A 20,294-nucleotide genomic window follows, 5' to 3' on the forward strand; every position below is an offset into this window, starting at 1 on the left:
TTAATTCAATGTATCCCCTGGCCCTAATCTGAGTTTTAGTCATGCCACGTTCAATGTTCTGAATAGACTGTGGCTGACTATTTGCATTTATTTCATATTATAAAACTTTGCTAGACTTGAAAATCTTGGAAAATATGCAGCCTGGGAACAATTGTTAGCTATGCCAAACCATTTTATAGCTACAGTGAGAAATATGCTTTCCCAGAACTAGAAAACACCCAATATATCCTGATGTTTGCGGGATTCCTGCATGATCAAAGAAACTTAAACAGAACTTTAACTAATAAAATTCTTTGCTGATCTCAAAGGAGTATTCTATTTCTGCTTTTGTCACGCCGAGGAGGTCAGAAGTCAACTACGCTACAGAATAACACCGCTGTTGCTGGTAGGGATTCAGTGTCTTGCTCAAGGACGCTTGCGCAGGCTGGATACTTGCCAGCGCGAAGGCTTGAATGTTGGTCATTCAGTTGAAGGACAATGTCTCCAACTGCTCGACCACCCTGCAGGCCCAATCGCTCTACGGGGAATTGAGATTATCAAGGTTTAATAACCCCACTAACTGAACAAGGGTACCGCTGCAGAGTTGACTGACCTTCATTCAGAATCTGCACGGGTACTGAGTAACAGGGGGGGCGTACACACCAACAGCCGCCGCGCAGATGAAAAGCCAGACGCAGAAGGCAAGCGGGAGGAGCGCAGCCCCAATCTGTTAAAGATTAACGCTCAGCACTATCAGCACCTTGTCTGGCATGTACTAGTAATCTCCTTCTCTCTTCTGTCTGTCTCTGTGTTAGGGACTGCAGACAGGGTTTGCCTCAAAAGAGGATTCCCCGTCCACCCCTCCCCTCCCTCCCTCCCTCCCTCCTTCCTTCCTTCCTTCCTTCCTCTCGTCTCAAATCCTTCTGATAGAAGGAGGAGAGAGGTGTGAAGAATTGTTAGAGAATTGTAAGCCTGCTAAATTTGAAAACACATCTTTTGCTTTCACACTAAGCTGGTGACGTTTTAAAACCCCCAAATAACAGTGCTTTTTGTGAATCCTCTAAAGAGTGGTTGAATACGAAGACGCCACTCTTGTTTTGTAGTGCTGACAGAGAGAACAAAGCTTTTACCACACAATGAAGTGCACCGTCACATCCAGTTCTTTCTATGATCGTTTACTTTACTGCCAATATGGCCGGTGACACAATATCGGTAATATCATTGATCAGTATTTATGTTTATGTTGTCAGAGGACTTCTCGGGAATGAAACAGTGATTTGACTGACTGTCTTAGGGCAGCAGAACGAGTCACTGTTCACCGTGGTTAAGAGGTAGCATTTACGAGCCCCAAAACAAACCATTATTTTATTCTCATGCAGTTGTCTGATAACACAGCTTTTGTTAGGATGACTTGTAGAGCATTAAAAGTAATTTTATTTGATTGACTGTCTCAGTGCAACGGCAGAGGAACCGCTCTTTGCCTTGTTTGACAGGTACAATTTATGAGCCACAATCAAATCGCTATTTTATTCTTGTTGTTTATTTGTCTGTTGGCTGATAACAGAAACAGAGAACCAGTAAATTGCATATTCGGTTATGCTGAAATAAATTAAAAATTACAAAACCCACCTGGACTGTGTCTGTCCTGCTAACGGGGGGGGGATTTTGCTGTTTTCTTAAAGTTTTGGCACATCAATGTAGAGAACTTCTGAATGCTTGGCTGGACAGAAGTCATTTTGACATGTAATTGGTATTTTCATTTTTATCCATCTTAGTGTAAACTAGGGCTGTCAACGAATATTTTAAATTCAAATATATAATCAAATTGAAATAGGGTGCAATGAGCAATCAAACTGCATGATGGACAGGAGTCTCACAGTGTCACCGTCATTGATTGAAAGTTAAATGTAGCTCGGGCTGAAACGAGCAAATAATTCAACTGCAACCATGTGGTCACGAGGAGCCGCCCTTCCAATTCAAGCCTTGCATCCAGTGCGCAAATAAACTACATTTATTACATGTACCATTATCACTAAAGGAGGCAGAGGAATAAGCTAAACATTTGACACACTGAGAAAAATAAAAAGGTCTTTTTTTACAAAGACTAATCAAACGTCTTTTTTGGCCATTTTTCACAGACTAGTGTGGACAAGGGAGAGGATGAGACATGGATCAGTACCAATTGGGTTCCAGCTATGTTTGACAAATCCAGTATACTGTTTCTTGGTCACAATTGTTAATGAAAACACAACTACCACAACTAGAGCTAGTCAATACACAGACTAAAAGTAATGGCATTTATTTTGATAACTGCTTCATTTTTGTTTTTCAAGAAAAAATGCCAACGATTCTCTAGTTCAAGCTTTACCAAGTGTGAGGATTTGCTGCTTTTCTTTGTCTGATCTGATCGTGAACTTTGGGCTTGGGATGTTTTTCAGTCCAAACAAATAACTCATTAAAAAAGGGAAAATATCGACAGTTAGCTACCACATTATAAAAATCTGCACAAGCTAAGACTTGGAGTTAGGAAGTGATGTGTGGTTCCAGCCTTACGCAATGATCCCAAACAGAAAGGTAGCTACGTCTTCGTATGAAAGAGAAGAAACAGGCATGTTACAGGCGTCAGAATCTGTATCTTGAGAGAAAATGTGAGATCAATGCAGGAGTTAGGTGGGAAGACAGGGAGGAAAGATGCAAGAGGGATGAGATGATGAGCAAAGAAGTAAGAAAGCGAGAGAGTTGGAGGGGGAAGAGAGAGAATTAAGGAGAGGGTAGAAAGAGGCAGAGAGTGTAGACACAAAGACAAAGTGTCACCAGAAGTTGGTCTATTAATAGACTCGCTCTGGTTCTATAGCTTTAATTCTCCCCTTGAGGTCTTAAATAAGAGCGGTTCTTCCTCTGACTTAGTCACACACGGAAATATAGAGAGTGAGAGAATCAGGGACAGACAAACTCTCATCTCAAACTTCTGTGTTTTCATGGGGGGATTCGGGAAATCTTGTCAAGTGAATAGGATTGAAGTGTGTGCGTGCATCTGTGCGAGAACACCTTCGGGGAGGTGTGTGTGTGTGTGTGTGTGTGTGTGTGTGTGTGTGTGGGGGGGGGGTCTAGTGCTTTCTGTCAGGAAAAGAGAGTGACACCGAATGGCAGGCAAGGCAGGCAGACTTAGATGCACACAGGTAGAGTACGGCAAGAAAAACAAGTAGTTGAACCGAGCCAAAGGCTCCGGAGAGAACACACGGCTAAAAATAACCAGACATCAGAACGGGACGGGAACAGAAGCACTGAATGTTCCCAAACACACGCACACTAACACAGGCGCAGACGAAGCCTATTTTAAACCATGTACTAACATTACTTAATACACTAAATGTGTAGTATGTGGTGTTCACCCTGTACAGTACAGTGTATTGGATTTGCGTGTCGGCGAGCGGACGGCAAGGGTTCAACTGGTCTGGTGAAGTTTCCCTGGGTAAAAAAGGTTAAATAAATGCTACACTGGATTGTTAGCCAACTTGAAGCAATTTACACAATAAATTAGAAAAGAGCTAGCTTCCAGCTTGTTATATCGTTATTGTTAATGCTCAGAATAATTTAAGATGTGCGGCTAATGTCCATTTCTCTCCGTTTACCAATGAAAGAAAAAGCATACAATTAAGAATTTGTCAGAGTCACTGATTTAGTCTTGCATCTCAAAAATGTTAGCTTTTCAGAAACTAATAATCAATCTTGTTTCAAGCGTGATGACTAAGGATAAAGACAAAAATATTGCATTGGATTTTAAAGCGTTTTGAGACCAAGATACGGGATTTTCTTTAATCCTTCAAGCTATCTGAAGTGTTTTCAACTTGGTTGTTTTATTGTTTTAAAGCTGCATTAATTGACTTATTTGCATTACACACATGCAACTAATAGAAATAATAGTCATTTTCACTTTTACTTAAGTCATTTCCTAATGGGAGTACCTCACCCAATTCTGACTGACCACATCTAAGAGGCAACTCGCCACTCGCTCATCAATATTTACTTATAAGAAACATATATAATTCAGGTATATTTGCAGTGCTGACCTCTGTAAAAGCGCTTCATCTTTTTGCTGTGTGTTATTTAACAAGTGCTATAGCTGAAGGATTCGGAGAGGATCTGGGAAGTTAACGATGTGGTTAACTTCATTATTTAATAATAAATGAGTACATGAACGTGTGGAATTATGCAAAAGAAAGTTAATTACATTGGGACTTTCTAGCATGACTCTTAACATGGCTAATGTAATTACATGTAGCCAGCCAATTCACAGCACACGAAGACTTTAAGTAATGAAACAAATATTTTATACATCTTGAATTATGTATTAGACTCTAAATAAAAGCAGGCTGCTTCTATAGGGCTGTCTGACAGCATAATATGATCATTCGAAGTCCAGCTGAATGTGTTCCAGTGTTAACTGTGCAGTGATATTTGTTCACTCAGTCACTACAAGAGTGCGCAGTGGGTATTAAACATTCCCTGACTGTAGCGTGTAGCATGTTTGAGACTGAAGCAGTCCCAGGAGACGCTGAGACACCGCTGCAATGTCTCCCTCTTCCCACACGCAAACACACAGAGTCTCACACACTCAACACTTGACGTACGTTCCCCCGGGCTTCGCTTGAAACAGACGTATCCAGACAGTCAGCAGTAAGCCTTTTTCCTGCCTGGTAGTCTAAACTGGGTCTATCTTGGCTCTGCAGCCGGGGAGGGGCTGTCCTGCTCTGTTTAGATAGCATTAGGCTCACCTACAATCACTTAAGACACAGGCGTCCCCACCGTGTTACTAACCAGCTACACCCTGCAGCAGCTCTATCAGGGCTGGAATCAATGCAACACAAATAGCAGGATATAAGCTGGCCTATTTTTATCCTTAAATGTCTTTAAATCACACTGAACCTTTTGAATTCCCTGAATACTTTCTTTAGCCGTATTCATTGGAAGGCAATGAATCACTCCCTGAGAGCGGAAGAGAAAAGAATAAAAAAGGGAACAGACTGGCAAAATAGCAGAAAAGGAAAACTCTAAATATGGGCAGGAACCAAAAATCTAAATGCAACAGCAGATATATTGATTGTAATTTGAATTCTCCACACTTTTCGTGTAAAGAATAATTAACTATAATATGACACTGAAGCAACTTAGGCCCCATATTAAAATAGTTCAGAGCAGAAATAAACACGTTTACGACCTGGTACAAAAAATGAGTGTGGTCTCTACAACAAATTTCTCTGTTCGTGACAACTGTTACATCACTCACCCGTTTAAATTATATTAAGGCTTTAAGTTATGCATGCTTAAGGACGTGTCTGTTTTGAGTGACAGGTGGGTGCCGTCACTGGTGGCTGGTTTCAGGAACCAGGTTTTATTCAACACTTCACTTCAGAAACTTATGGTTGACGTCACTCGACATTTGATTCAAAAAGGTTTTTCCCCTTTTCAGCAAGTCAAAATAGTGTTGACTTTAAGACATCCCTTTAAAACATTTGGATCCACTTTGCTGCTGCAACATTGGAATTTCCCCATTGTGGGACAAATAAAGGAATATCTTATCTTATCTTAAACATTAGGGAGGACCAATTATGCTGTTGGGTTCAAATTCCCCTTTTGGAAAGTGGAACAGAAATTAGTTAGTTAGTCCAGCGTCCACGTTCATTTTCTTTCATGTCATTTCAACACCTGCTTAGTAATAAGCTGCTCCTGCACACACTCAGTGTTGTACTGGTCTCACATTACAGAGATGAGGAAATCTAGCTAGTGTCTCTCTTTCATGGGTCCGGTTGGGGGTGATGACAAATAACAGACTGTCAAAACTCACAGCAACAGATGGTCCTGTAACAGCAGCAACATGGACTAACTCACTAACATACAGAATGACAGAACAATGCAGAGAGTGCTCAAATCATCGAAGGGAGTAAAGCAAACCGCTATGAACGCTATGAACAACTTTGAAACAATCCCAGAAGTAACACATCTGACACACACACACACACACACACACACACACACACACACACACACACACACACACACACACACACACACACACACACAAAGAAAAGGTCTGTCAAGGTGACCCACAAGCTCCCGTCCGAAATAGAGCTGTAAAGTTTGAATGGGCACCGACTCACTGGAGGCAGAAACACAAACCACATAAACTTGAGCTCAATAACCTACTGTACACAGTGCCTTTATCTGCCTCCTGAACTAACCCAAAGACACACAGACACTGTAGCCCAGACAAAGTGTTGGCATGGAGGACTACTCTAGCACCACATCAATTTGTCATGCAAGTGTAACCTAGTTTTTAAAGGTTTGGCTAAAAATGGCCCAACACAACATGGTGTTAAAGGACATTAGGGCCAGCAGCTCAGCCAGCTGGTAAAAATGATGTGGCATGTTGTATTAAGCTACCATAACCTTAGCTGCTACTGAGTAAAAAGCCTGAAAATAACCTCAGTAGCAGGACAGCCTGACTAGGCAGCTGAGTGGTTGAGATTTCTGTTGAGAATGGCAAGTAGGGTTGGTTTAAAACTGCGTGACCAGGGCGGAAAGACAATACCAGCAAACCAGCCGAATGGTCCTTTTGACTCTGGCTAGCAAGTTTGTCCACCTGACACTTTGGTAAGCAACTTTTAGAGGTCCTGTTATAGCATGAAAAACCACCACCACCAGTAAATTGTTTTAGAAATTCACACAAATACAAATTCCTTTTACTGAGCTTTATTGTTCTACTTTCTGTATTTGCTAGGATGTGAAGGTGTTAAGTGTCTGCAAACCCTGTACGTGACTACAAACATGAGTTAACACATCAATGTATGCAGACACTCCTTTGTGTGCACCCATTTTATAATATACATAGCTATTTTAAAACCAGCAATACCTGCAGCACTGTACAAGCAATGCACATAAAAAAAAAATTGCATCTAGCAACCGGCAACAAAGCTAGAAAGAGGGTCAAATACGTGTCAGATGTTTCCAGGCAACACAACTTTTCAATGTAATGATGCAATCCACACAGAGGCAACTACACACAAGAGCTGCTGCCCATTAGAGACACAACAAACAGGTATAATGTGGATGGATTCAGTCTTCCCTACAGAGGAATTCTCTTTCCACCGCTTTCTGTTCTACGACGGGTCAAAGGTCAAGTTCAGTTGAAGGAATGCTCTCTCTCTCTCTTTTTCCCAAATAAGAAAATCATTGTGTTGAGCAAAGGCATTTTTTTTTTTTTTACAGGGAGGATTCCTGAACACAAGTTCCTCCTGCCGGTCGACATTTTACATGCTACAGAGCTGCAGGGACTTAAGGCTACAGTATGCTTGAAACAAACTCGTGTTTTCAGCTCTAAGGTGGGGCGGAAAGCCTACCCTAACCCTCCTCGAAGGTGTTCTTGATACTGAAACTTATTTTTACAACATGAAAGTAACACCCATTGTCAGACGCCGTCCCCTCTGATCAACTGAGAAGCATTTTGACTGAAGCACAACAATACCTTTACCGAGCATTAATCTGTGACATCTTCTTGACACCTCTGAAGTTTGTGGCCACAGCTTGGTCACCTCCCTGACTAGAGCACAGCGCGGTCAGACCGAGCACATAAATACACATCGTACATCATCATCTACCACTACGTCAGCTGGAAATAAAGACAAAACGAAAAAGGTCTTTGTCTTGTGTCTGCTTCTTCTGAATCACCTGCCAAAGCTGATTTCCCCTCAACTCTCACTCCCCCGCCCCCCCTCTTCCTCTGATTCACCCCTTTGAAGACAATGATGGCAACATTTTGGACAGAGAAGACAGATGGTTTAGAGGAGGCGTAAAGAAGGCCATCAACGGTACATCAGGCTGGATCAACCATCCCTGAACAAAGCCGGAGTGGGATTGTGGTATCGCTCTAACCGGCCACTTACATCGCTTCATTCACACCTCCATTTATGTGCCTCCAATGACTGTTACATGACTACCAAGTGCCTCTCATGTGATGTCAAGGTGTGAATTGCTCACAGAGGTTAAGCGCTAGAGAGACAGCCCCACCAGTCATTCAGTAAAGCGGATAAATAACAAGAGAACAAGCTAATTATTCCTTATTTACGATGGTGAGATATTCCACTACCTGGATTACTGGGAAGCTTCATTAGAGTCTCATTCAATGCTTCTAAGAACTGCTCCACAAACACCCAGCTCAGCCGCATAAACAAAGGTTGTAAAAACAACACCATTACTGAGGCTGCAGCCGATTTCACCATCCAACTTCCCCTGTCAACTTAAGTCCATTTAACACAAGCCAGTTGGCTGGACCGCTGCCATGACAACAGAGTGCCGGTGAAGGGGAAACTAGACTTCAGTTTAAATGTCACAACTTCTCTCTAACAGCTGTAAGACTGTGAAACAATCAGCGTTTCAACGACGCCAAAGTGGAAAGAAGTGGCCTCCAGAGAGTGCGTGTGTGCGCGCCACGGCAATCAGTTAGCTGCTTATAAAGCCTGCATTAAACGCGCAGTATCTCTCACCTTGACAACCCGCAAACTGCAAGCAGGTGCGCGAGCAGACGAAGACATATTCCAGCAGATCTGAACCCTCCTTCATTGATTTTTTGCGCCGATAATTTCCACAAATCGAGGGGGCTTTTTGGAGCTGATGGGAAGGACTCGTCATTTTTTGCCGCTGACACACAAGCTGGGGTTAATTGAGGTGGACAGTCCCAAATCATGACACTAAATGGCTTTAAAGCCGCACTTATTTTCGCCGGTGGTGCGTGAATGTCACGGCTGCCCGAGCTAACAGCGGCCCCTCTCTAACCCTCACGCACTCAGTCGGCCGCTGGGGCTGGCATCGCTGAAAGGCGTCTGCCAGGGTTATCCGGTTATTGGGTCTAGATGCAAATATGCACGGTGAGATCATTCACAGCTTGCTGTCAGACAGTCACAGCTGCTTGCGGTGAAACTGTGCCAATGGGAGAGCGATAGAAAATGATGGTTGTGTGTGTTACTGTTTGTATGTAGGCTCTGACTGCGTGAAAAATAGATGTTGAAAGAAAAACAGACCATGTTAGCGAAAACACAACCTAACCTAGGTTTTTAGTGTCAAAGCCTGTCAGGTTGCTATAAGTTTCTCCCTTACCACTTATAAATGGCTCAGCAGGCCTACAATTCACTTCTCAGTGGACTTGGTAGCTGACTCACACAACAACTTGCTGGCTGGCTGGCTGGCTGGCTGAGCTGCCAACTGCCCCCTTGCCGTCACAGACCCTGTTAAAACCTGCAGTATCTTGTTTGCAGATGTATCTAGACTGCGCCAATATCCCGCTGATGTGGCCTGCGTGCAGTTTGGCTTCTGAACGCCTTTTAAAATGTGCCTCGACTGAGAACTTGTGTTTAGATTTCACTTCCCTTCATCATATTTGACACACGTTTAGATTCAACCATACTGCTGCTGACTATAGAAGTTATTAGGCATCTGGCCAAGGGGGCAGGGTTTGAAAAGCTTTTGGCCACAGGAATGATAGATTCTGATTGGCTGGAAGGTGTGGATTAACGTTACATCTGCATCATAGGTGTGCAGTTAGAAATGTGTGCATCAAAAGGCGGTAAATGTGGACACCAGGTGGCCCTTAAACCATACATACATTACAATCATCTACATCCGACTGTGTGTTGAGCTTTGTACAGAGTGATTCAGTCAGATTAGATGTAAAACCTGTCACTCAGCAGCAGCTTGTATTTTGAAAGGTATTTTCCTAATCTCAGACATCTTTTATCTATCCAAAATTATAAAAAAAAAAAAAAAAAAAAATCCCAGATAAAACCAGGAGAATGTTGGGTTTGAAAATTGTTTTTGGCCCACAGAAATATTTTATCACTCCAGACAGACTGAAGACATCTGTGAGATAACAAAACCTTTGAAGATGCAACTCACTGCTGGATAGTTATGGACATATTATCATTTAATACACTATATATATATATATATATATATATATTCAGGCTGCAACTAACAATTGCTATTATCAATTCATCTGTAGACGCTTTTCTCAATTAACTAATTTAATTAAATTATTCAGAAAATTATGAAAAATGTTGATCATTGTTATCCATTAAGATAATAAGTTTACTGACTAAATCAGATAAACTAAAATCAGATAATTTGGACATTATTTTCTTAAAAAATGACTAAACTATAAATTGATTATCACATGGACTTCCAATATCCAGCTGTTAGAGGTGAGTGATCAGATCCTTTTATCATTAGGTATGAATAGGGCTGACTCAATCTTACCTGGCTGCCTGAGTTCATTACATTACTGGATGGTTGGGTCAGCTGGCTCGCTAGTTGACTGAGTAATGATCGAACACACTGCCTGCCAGCCTCCCTGGCTCGCTAACCGACTCACAAATTGACTACCTGCCTGCCTGAATGACGACCCAACCTAAAGCCCCCCCTTTAGCACGCCAGCCGCTCTTCCTTCAAAACACCAACAACACAACGCGACAGCCTGACGACGCCGGACGTTACCTTCTCGGTGATCGAATAATCACAACCATGGGGGCCAATAACATGACAATCAGGGCTCCATGCAATGCGACACTCGCTGACCAACCCCCCCCCCCCCCGGGCCCCTGCAGCACCGAGGTCGTTGCTCTCACAAAGAAATCAATATCCTACAATGATTAAGCTTGACGTGGTGTATTGGCTGTAAAAGGCCTGGCCAAGTTCACAAAAGGAGCGGAGACAATACATGACTTTTTGTTGAACGTCAGCAGCTGAGTGAGTGAGTGAGGAGGAGTTGACGGATGTGATGCAGCTGGGCCGGGAGCATCGATCAAACACGTGCATCCCGAGCCGACAGAAAGGCCCCGGTTCCCAGAAACAGAGCTTCAGCACATTTCGCCCTCCCAGTAACGTCAGACAGGAGCGCCACCGTTACCTATATGCCCTTGCTTGAGTCATTTTTATATCTAATACATGTATTCATTCACTCCTTCCTTTTGTGTCGTCCCACTTGTATCACTTGCCACGTTTCAACGTGACTCAGTTTAACTTCAGTGGGCTGCGCTGGCGGTGGAAGGACATAATCCACTCTTCGTTACCAAAGCAGATACATGAACGGACAACCAGGAACCAACTACCTAAAGAAAATCGATATGACATCAGCAACCAAGATCCAGGACATTGCTGTATGAGAGCTCCCCCCCCCAAAAGAAAATAAAATGCCACCAAGGAAGGAAATATGATGTTTCTTGAGATTTGAAGAGTGTACAATCTGTCCTTCCTGGGCTGCAGGTCTGATGAAAAACCTGTTCTCTGCTGCTTTTGTTGCTCGTGTTGTTATCTGTGTGTGACTTGCCTTGAAGGAACCTGCTTTTAGAGTTTTGTAACTCATCTAGCCCCCCCCCGGCCATTACCGAGATGTTGATGGAAGTCACAAATTGCCTTGCAAACAGTTGCGGCCTACAGCTTAAACAAATGAGGAGTCGTTTGTTTGCCTAAATTCTGGGTTAAAGGTCCAGTGTGTAACATTTAGGAGGATCTATTGGCAGAAATGTAATATTGATAAGTATGTTTTCATTAGTATTTAATAACCTGAAAATAAGAATCTTTGTGATTAGGTAGGGCCACCATAGTATCTCCTACGTGCTTGTACCTCTGGATGCCATTACATCCTACACACTGGACCTTTAGTAGAAACTGGATTAGTGGTGGAACAGCTTGTCGATTAACGTCTCAGTAGATCAACAAACCGACTACTTTGATAATAAATTAATTGTTTAGTCATTTATCATGTCATCAATGTCAAGAATTTACTGCTTTTCACTGTTTTCTAGCATTAAAATGTAATATCTATGGCGTTTCCAGTGTCGCACCACATTAATAACAGACTTTTGGATAATCGTTAATGCTGTTTTCAGGTCCCAAAATGTTTTTTTATTGTCATATACGGGAAATTAAGCAAATTTGAACAACTCATGTTGATGTCTGGAGAAGATCGTGTGCAGATTAATCAATAACCCTCATTATTACTATTATTTATTATTTTATCTAAAGACTATACCATCGATTCTGTGACATCTTGAAAGGAACTGTTCACCATTTCCTGACATCTCAAAGTATAGAAACGTAACCAATCGATCGCAGATGTAACCGAGAGCTTAAAGGATGAGGAAATGAATCATCAGTCGAGTACTTACACTGGATATTTGACTTTTAGGAGCATTACTTTGGGCTCGTGTCATCATACATGGCGTTTACAGACCAAAAGATTAAACAAAATCCATACAAAAATGGATAAATATTGCCTCCAATTAATGTGGCTAATGTGTGTATGGTTGACAGTTAACAGGCTTCACATTTACCCCCCCTCTAAATCCCAACATCTGTATAATTTAGTTTTGCTTCCTGACTGCAATGTAGTGTGAAGGAATGTGTGCATGAGGGAGCTTCAGTACCATCAGGACCGGTATGTCTGCTTCCTGTGTGTGTGTGTGTGTGTGTGTGTGTGTGTGTAAGCCCTGCAGCTTTTTTAAAAAAAACAGGAGGACATATACTCACAGTCGAGGTGTTTCTTCTTGGGTCCGCTGACTTCATGTGTGGTGGCTTTGCACACAGCCTTGCTGATAGCCGACCCGGTCATGCTGTGCTGCGCTGCTGCGATCCGATCCGTGATAGATTGGCCCGACATCGCTTCTATTTTCTCTCTCTCACACACACACACACACACAAACACACACACTACACTGCTTTTCTTTCTTTTTACCCCCCCTTTCAATCAGATAAAACAGCACAATATCGATCCGATCAATGGATCAACTCCACTGTTGGAAGTTTTTCTTTCTCCAGGTGCCTCTGCAGTAATGTCAGATCACTGGTGGCAACAACAACAACAACAAACAAACAAACAAACAAAACAAAACAAAAAAATGCAGGTAGAAGAATATCTTGCTGTTCAATGACAACAGCTGATTTGCAGCTTTTGTTGTTGTTGTTGTTAAATCGTGTTTGGCAACTGTTTACCTCCCTCCCCCCCCCACTTTTTTTTCTTCTATCTATTTAGTAAACAAACAAAACAATAAAACACGACGACACTAATCTGAGCTTGTCTTGTGTTAGCTAATGTTTCCGTCGCAGCACTGCAACCAGGAAAGAGTCCCACTGTGGACTTTGTAAACACTGGAAATTACTTTCTGGCCACAAATAAACATAGCTAACTGGCTGGCTTTATATGTTAAAAAAAAACCTGGATTTTTTTTTTTTTTTTTTAGGGGAGGGTGGGTTGAATCAGAAGAGACCACCTCGGGGTAGGCAACAACAATAAAAAATAAAAAGTAATCCGTTTGAAATCACAGCTTGGAGACTCTCGAGTTGCTCCTCCACGTCAACTTGTTAGCTTCGGCCGTTTTTTTTTTTTTTTTATGCTATCACTGGTCGCTGGGCAAAGTGAGCCTTAAAACCCCCCTCGGGCGTAAAAAGTCACTGGAAATTGAGCAGCGCATTATTGTTCTTAAAGTTTATAAGAGAATACCGTCAGAAAAAAACAAAAAAAAACAGGGTGGAGGAGGGTGGACAGGCGCCGTTTCTCTCCCCGGTGAGAAGAGACGCCGAGGAAGCTAGCGGGCGTTAGCTCGAGTGCCCTGGAGAAGCGGAGCCGGCGGACCCGTTAAGTTAAAAAAAAAAAATAATAAAAATGACAGCTCCGCTCGCTCGGTTGTTTCCCCTTTCGCGGTCCTCAGGTTGGGAGGCGGTCGGGCGGAGTGGGGCTCAGTTGGTGCCGTCCTCCGGCTGTCGACTCCACATTATCGGCTCGGTTTTTATTATGTTTTGTTGTTTTTTTTTCTTCTTCCTCACCGACAGTCCCGTCCTGTGCCGCTGCCTCTATAAAAGTCTCGCCAGTGGTTTCTCTTTACGGACTGACTGGCTGGTTGCTTCTCTGCCGGACAAAATGGCAGCGTAAAAAATCAGCTGATCTCACAACTGTGCTGCCTTCAGGTGCCCCCCGGTAGGCTCGGAATTTAGAGAACTCCGAGCCTTTTTTTTTTAAATAGTGTTTATTTTTCAACTTTAAAAAAGTGGTTTCATTGGTTTATTTGCTTAGTAGTTCCCACGCTTTTCCCTTAATTTGACTCTTAACCCCACCCACCTTGTATATATGCGTTACATTAATGCATGGTTAATTATTATTATTATTTTGCACCTTTCTGTACAGCTCTTTACTCATTTATTCAAGTAAGTTTGTACAAAATCTCTTATTTGTATATAGTGGCTCCTTTTTATTGTCTCTATTTAAAAAAAAAAAGATATTTTTTATCTTTATTTACATTTTTCTACACTTGATTGTGATTCTTATGCACCGGTGTACCAAGGCAAATTCCTAGTATGTGAAAACTTTAGTAAACTCGACCCCTGACTGTGACATATTTTATGTATATTTCATATTACTGTACAATGAAACCAAACAGTGAACCCAGTAACTGCAGATTTGGATGAATTTTGAGCAGATTCCCTTTATACACACATATTTTCTGGCTGTATAATATATTGTTATCATACGTAACACTGTCCCTAACGCTTGGCCATTGTTCTAGACAATTTACTTTACATTACCTTTTCTTAACAGAAGAAATACTGAGATATAGGCAAATTGTGTTTACTTTTCTTGCACACTTTAATATCAAGAAGGCCTCACGACCCTCTATGAAGCTTTGGCGACCCCTAGTGGGAGTCCTGATCCCTAGGTTGGGAACCACTGTACCAGCTGATTAAAGGGTGAGTTAAAATAATAATAATTGTGATTGTCAGATAAGCAAAAAATGCATAACATTTGCTGGTTCCAGGTTCTCAAATATGATTATATCATTCAGAAATGAATACTTTTAAGTGTCTGATGAAGCACTTTGAAGACAAAACCATGTACTCTTGGAAAAGGTAATATATGTGCGTAAATGTAATGTTTTTGGACAAAATAGATAATCTATTGAGTTTCAAAAAAACACAGACATTAACATTAGTTGCAGCCCAAGACATGGCTGAGGTCTATGAACTTGGATACCCCAGTATACTCACTGGCAATACAGCCTGGGTTAACTTGTCATTATCCTGTGTCCGCCACAAAGTTTGTGTCATAAAAGTGTCCAATAACAATAAAACGTGCACACTTTTAGACGTTTTAATTGATTTATCATAAAAGAGAGAGCTAAAGAGAGTAAAAGAAGAGGCATACAGCAGTTTAAAGTAGGTTTATTTCACATACAAGGAATCTGAATTCGCATATTTGCACATAAAAGTCAGGCAAAAGTCATAAATATAAAAAAATCGTTAAAAAAAATAATACATTTACATAAATTATGTAAAATAAATAGAGTATGAGCTGTAAAGAGAAAAAGAAAACAGTGTTTTATGACTTCTTAATATTTTACACGTGCGCTCCATGATGAACTGCCACATTTCCGACAGCTCGTGAACGCCTCCACAGTCTATTGGACAAGAAGCTGAAGAGTGAGTGTCGCCTTAAGGTATCACGCTTCAAATTGTAGCGGAATTTATGAAACAAACGTATCAAATGTCGCATCTTTTTCCACATCTCAAAGGCGTCTGTGCTACAAAACAACCGCAAACTGAGCTTCATCTGCGCGCTCTCTCTGCGCAAAGGCGCCTGTCGGGGCGCGCTAATCCAAATTTAAGGTCGTATTAAATTGTTCCTCAGACTGCCGTGTCCTTGTTTGACTCCCAGACTATATGGTACACGGTGTGCTGAAACATCAGTGGGTACCGCTCACACCGCACAGTGCACAGCCCGGTGGGTTCCTCTCCGGATGTGAGAGGCGAATAAATCAAACACCTGGCGGCAGTCGGCTGTATTTCACACACAGTGTAACGTGAAATCAGACCCCAGGCGGCTGTTCCCAGTCTCCATAAGTGGTTCACATTGATTACAGCGTGCATGCATGTGAGCAGTCTGTCATGATGCTTTCATTTTTTACAAAATCAGATTTTCTAAAAGACATGCGCACATGACCTCTTTGCTTGAGTGATTCCATAACTCACAGATGGAGTATCTGATGACTGCAGGTGATTTTTTTTTTTTTCCCCTGCAGGGTGTGTGTCAGTCAGTTGCTTTTCAGTTTCAGAGAACAAGCTGCAGTTTGCAGTATTTCCTGTGTGTGTGAGAAATACTGCAAACTGACCCCAGCAGCAGCAGCAGCAGACAGCAGGTGAATTCCTGGAATCCCCCCCCCCACTGCTTCTTTGACCTCCGATGACCTCTCCTCAGCTTCCCGACGAGAGAAGAAAAGACACTCCGAGATGTGATGATTGATACGAAGAACTGTCAAGAGCGTTGTGATGAGAAACACACCAGCACAGCCACGATTGAACATCACCTTGAAGCTCAAAGTGTGTGTGTGTGTGTGTGTGTGTGTGTGTGTGATCCACCTTTTAATCAACTGTCAGCCGAACTGACTGGGATCATCTGGTTTTCTTTTTCACTTATTTCTGCCAAATCTAATGAGGTGTGAATGTCTCTCTGTGTGTGTGTGTGTGTGTGTGTGTGTGTGTGTGTGTGTTGGAAAGAGAGAGAGAGAAAAAAAAAAGTGCATGCTGCAGAAACAAGGAAATAAGAAATGCAACCACAGTAGATGGAAGTGGTTAAGCACTGCACAGACCACCAAAGAGGGTTCGGTTCCCAGTTCTGTATGCTCTCTGAAAGTATGCCACGCCAACATGCACTGAGGGGGGGGGCTTCTTTCATGTGCAATAACAGCTGCGACGCTGGACTAAATCTGTTTTCCATTTTAAAAAAGATGATTTGCAGTCATGTTCTTGCTTGCAAACAATCTTTTAGTACATTTTCTTCTCAGGTGTCATGGGAGAGAGATATAACCGAGACATACAAACATGACTTTATAGGTGAATATGAAGCATTGATTGTACAGCAGCACCAAAGACTGGCAGGCAAACAGTCACAGTGACGCCTACAGGGGGGATGTAGAGTCCCCCACCTGACTTGCTGCATGCTGTTAACAGGAAACTGCAGCACCCAGAGGACACTAAGGTGAAGTCAGGGTGAACATGCACACTATAAGACCAACTGCTCTTCGCTGGGCGTCAGTCATTCACATTGCCGCCCCCTTTTCACCCTCAGCCAAAGAGGACTCGCCCTCTCTCTCCTGACTCGGAGTGCAGTGTTGCCATCTGCAGGCGGAAGGGCGGAACTCCCTATTTCCATGGCAACTATGTGGATGCGGGAAGCCCCCCTGCCGTAGCCCCTGGCAACAGGCTCTCGGATGGGATTGGAGTCCTATCAGCAGCTGTCAGTCACGGGATGATCCGCTGCCTTGCCTAAGGCCAATGTGCTCGGAGAGATAGGAATAAATCCATTAGCACGCTATTGACAGGGACGTGGGTCAGCTGGAAACACCCGCTGAGACAAAGACGGAGAGAGGAGGACCCAGAGGTGCATGCAGTTCATACATTATGTGAATATGGACAGGCAAGGGAGGATGGTTTATACCGTGATTACCGTGGTTGTGATCGATTGAATAGTTCAGAAGAAGGCGAGGTTGAGCTGTGTGACTACAGCCCTTCTTGAGAGTCCTGACCTTTATGCTGCAGTTATTAAAACGTGTTTACTAGCGGGAAAGTTTCCTCTAGAGCAGCGTAACCCAGTTGCGTGTATCCGTAAAACAGTGTTACACAACATCTGGTGCAGCATCAGAATAATAATGGCTGGATTATGAGACTTCAGGCACAGACGGTGTAGGTGATAGGAGGAGGGTGGGGGGGCCATCCCCTCTCTCCAGCCTCGGGTCACTAACAGGCAGACTGCGGTCCAGGACCCAGACACCGTCCTACACAGGACCCAGACGCCTAACCAATACATTTTGGAGAATTATCCAGTTTTGTTTCATCATAAAGAGAACAAGGAGACGTTAACGCTGTTCAATTGTTGTGTTAAGATTAAATATTATAAAACCGGTTGACACTGTTAAGATGAGAAATGGAGTTAACACGAAAAAAGGTAAAAGTTAAACTGAAGCTGCACTTTTTATTTCATTATTCTTAAATAAAGCACTTTAAAGATGCACATTTTTCAGAAGCTCTCTGTAATCTGTTTTATTTTTTAGCGTAGAGTATTTATTATCCCTTTGGTTCAATATGAAAAGTATTGTTCAAATATTATTCAATTGCACTTTATTTGATTTTAGAGGCTGTAGACTACTGTCTACACCTTAAAAACAGACTCTGGTTGAGGGGACCTGAGTCCATACATGATTATTAGGCATGTGTGTGACTTTGACTCCACAGCCTCCCACTCCTTCTTGTAGTTCCTCTTTAATCATCTTTTTCTTCCTTCCCTTTGTTGAGTGGAAGAGGGGGGCGTCATTTTCCCAGCATGAGAAATAGTTTTCAATTCTGTAGTTTCCAGTAATTCATAGCACATATTTTCATGTTTCACTTCCCGTATGTCCAGGCTCTTCCAGCGGCATAGTTACCACATGTTGGGCTTTTTAGTATTCTACAACGCTTGATTTTTTTGTATATCTACAAAATCTCAGGGAATTGAATCAACCGTGAAACAATAAAGTTAGTTTTTTTCCTTCTTTAAATTAAAAATTAAATTCCAACATGTTTGTGCATGTCGGCAAATGGCAAATAAAGTCACTTAAACTCAAGTTTAAATACAGAAAAGGCCTTATTTGGCATGTGAGTTGTAGTGTATGGGGCATTGAGTGAATGGGGAATCATATCTTCATGGCAGGATTAACCTGTTAGGGGGCCCAGTGGCAGAAATGTGTTGTTAGGCCTCTATCCACCTATTCCCTCCCACAGCTCCAAGTGTCACAGTTAGTGAATTCAGGCAACAGAGGGAGGAGGACTCAAATGCAGAGAAACACACACACACACACACACACACACACACACACACACACACACACACACACACACACACACACACACACACACACACACAGGGCAAATAGAGTGAAAGAAGAGGTTCATTGGGGAATTAGGAACAAGTGCAGAGCAGACTGATGTAGGAGTCAGGTGACAAGGACCGATGGGAAAGTCTGAGGGTGTCTGGGTGATGGAGGGAGAATGGCAAGTCTGATTTCCTATGTAATGCATGGACCTGGAGGAAGTGTGAAGTGGCCGGAGACAGGAGCAGACTGAGTAAAGCAGGATTGTGGCAACTGTTGTGACACAGTGTAATTTCCAGCCACAGCGGGCAGCAGTTTTTGGCAAATAAGCCCTAAAAAAAAACACCCTCCCCTTCCAAGTGGCCACCAAAAAACGCATACGCCGCTATCTAGAGCTGGTGTTTGGTTTTTCTGTTCTGGCCCATTGTAGAAACATGGCAGTTCAACATGACGGACTCCATAGAAGAGATTCCCTCTGAGGTTCCTTTTCGCTTAGACTTACACACTGGTCCTTTAATGCCTGCTACCCGGATCAGATTCCCATTGAAATCTTTTAATCGAGGCAGTGGGAACGCTACCAGTTTTGTCCACAGGGGATGCCAGAATCAACATAAAATGAAAGTAACCTTGTCGGAGCTTTAAATAAAGGATCTGAATACTTCTTTCACCACCGGATTTTTATGTATGATCATTTTAATGCCGTTTCTTTATCTTTTCATCTATATGTTTTTAGATATCGACCCTTCTGTAAAGCTATTTTTAATAAACTGGAGATGCTAGGTGACCTCTAGAGTGAGCTGTAGCCAATATACTCTCTTTTTTCATAAGAGTACAGAGCTGGAGTTTTTTTCTTGGTAGGTTTCTCTTGTTGACTGTTCATAAAAAAAGTAAACAGAGATCGATGAGCTTAAGTCAACACAGCCCTCGCCAGTTACATCATAATCATTATGTTGGACGGCTTTGAAACTTGCCGTTGTAGGAAGCCCGTACTGGTGCTAAACAGAGAGTTTTCATGTCAGGCAGATCAGTCTGAGCCACAATTATTAAAAACTGAATACATTAATAAAAGCTGTCAACATTCGGAGCGCCACAGCACTCAAATATCCTTCAATCAACATATTCATGTGTATGAGTGTCATGCGTGTATGTGTGTGGGAGGCTGTGGATGTGCGTACACATGCATAATTCAAGGGTAAAATATTAAAAGCCACTACTGTTAAGCCCTCTGCCTGCTCAGGATTCTCTCAGATCACTTATTCATTCATCGAAGCTTTTAAGAGATATGAAGCTGTTGAATTATGAGACTGATAAAATGTAATTGGATCCGTTAAGATGCAAACTTGATAGCTTCCATCTTGTGGAGACGCTCAGTCAATT

At 42.4% G+C, this 20,294-nt stretch overlaps 1 protein-coding gene across 6 annotated transcripts in view; it reads right to left on the reverse strand.

Annotated features, from left to right (window-relative positions):
- Positions 1 to 13,952, reverse strand: part of si:ch211-200p22.4 (phosphatidylinositol-binding clathrin assembly protein) — a 78,479-nt gene extending 64,527 nt beyond the window's left edge. For 5 of the 6 annotated variants that reach the window (XM_051401843.1, XM_051401841.1, XM_051401844.1 and 2 more), the window contains exon 1: positions 12,556 to 13,952. In XM_051401843.1, coding sequence (XP_051257803.1) covers positions 12,556 to 12,685 — 130 coding nt within the window. In that variant the 5' untranslated portion in view covers positions 12,686 to 13,952. The remainder of the gene's footprint in view (positions 1 to 12,555) is intronic. The other variant, XM_051401842.1, reaches the window with a different exon arrangement.
- Positions 13,953 to 20,294: the final 6,342 nt, after the last annotated feature.

Source organism: Dicentrarchus labrax, unplaced genomic scaffold (genome assembly GCF_905237075.1).
Source record: "Dicentrarchus labrax unplaced genomic scaffold, dlabrax2021, whole genome shotgun sequence".
Lineage (NCBI taxonomy): Eukaryota > Metazoa > Chordata > Actinopteri > Moronidae > Dicentrarchus > Dicentrarchus labrax.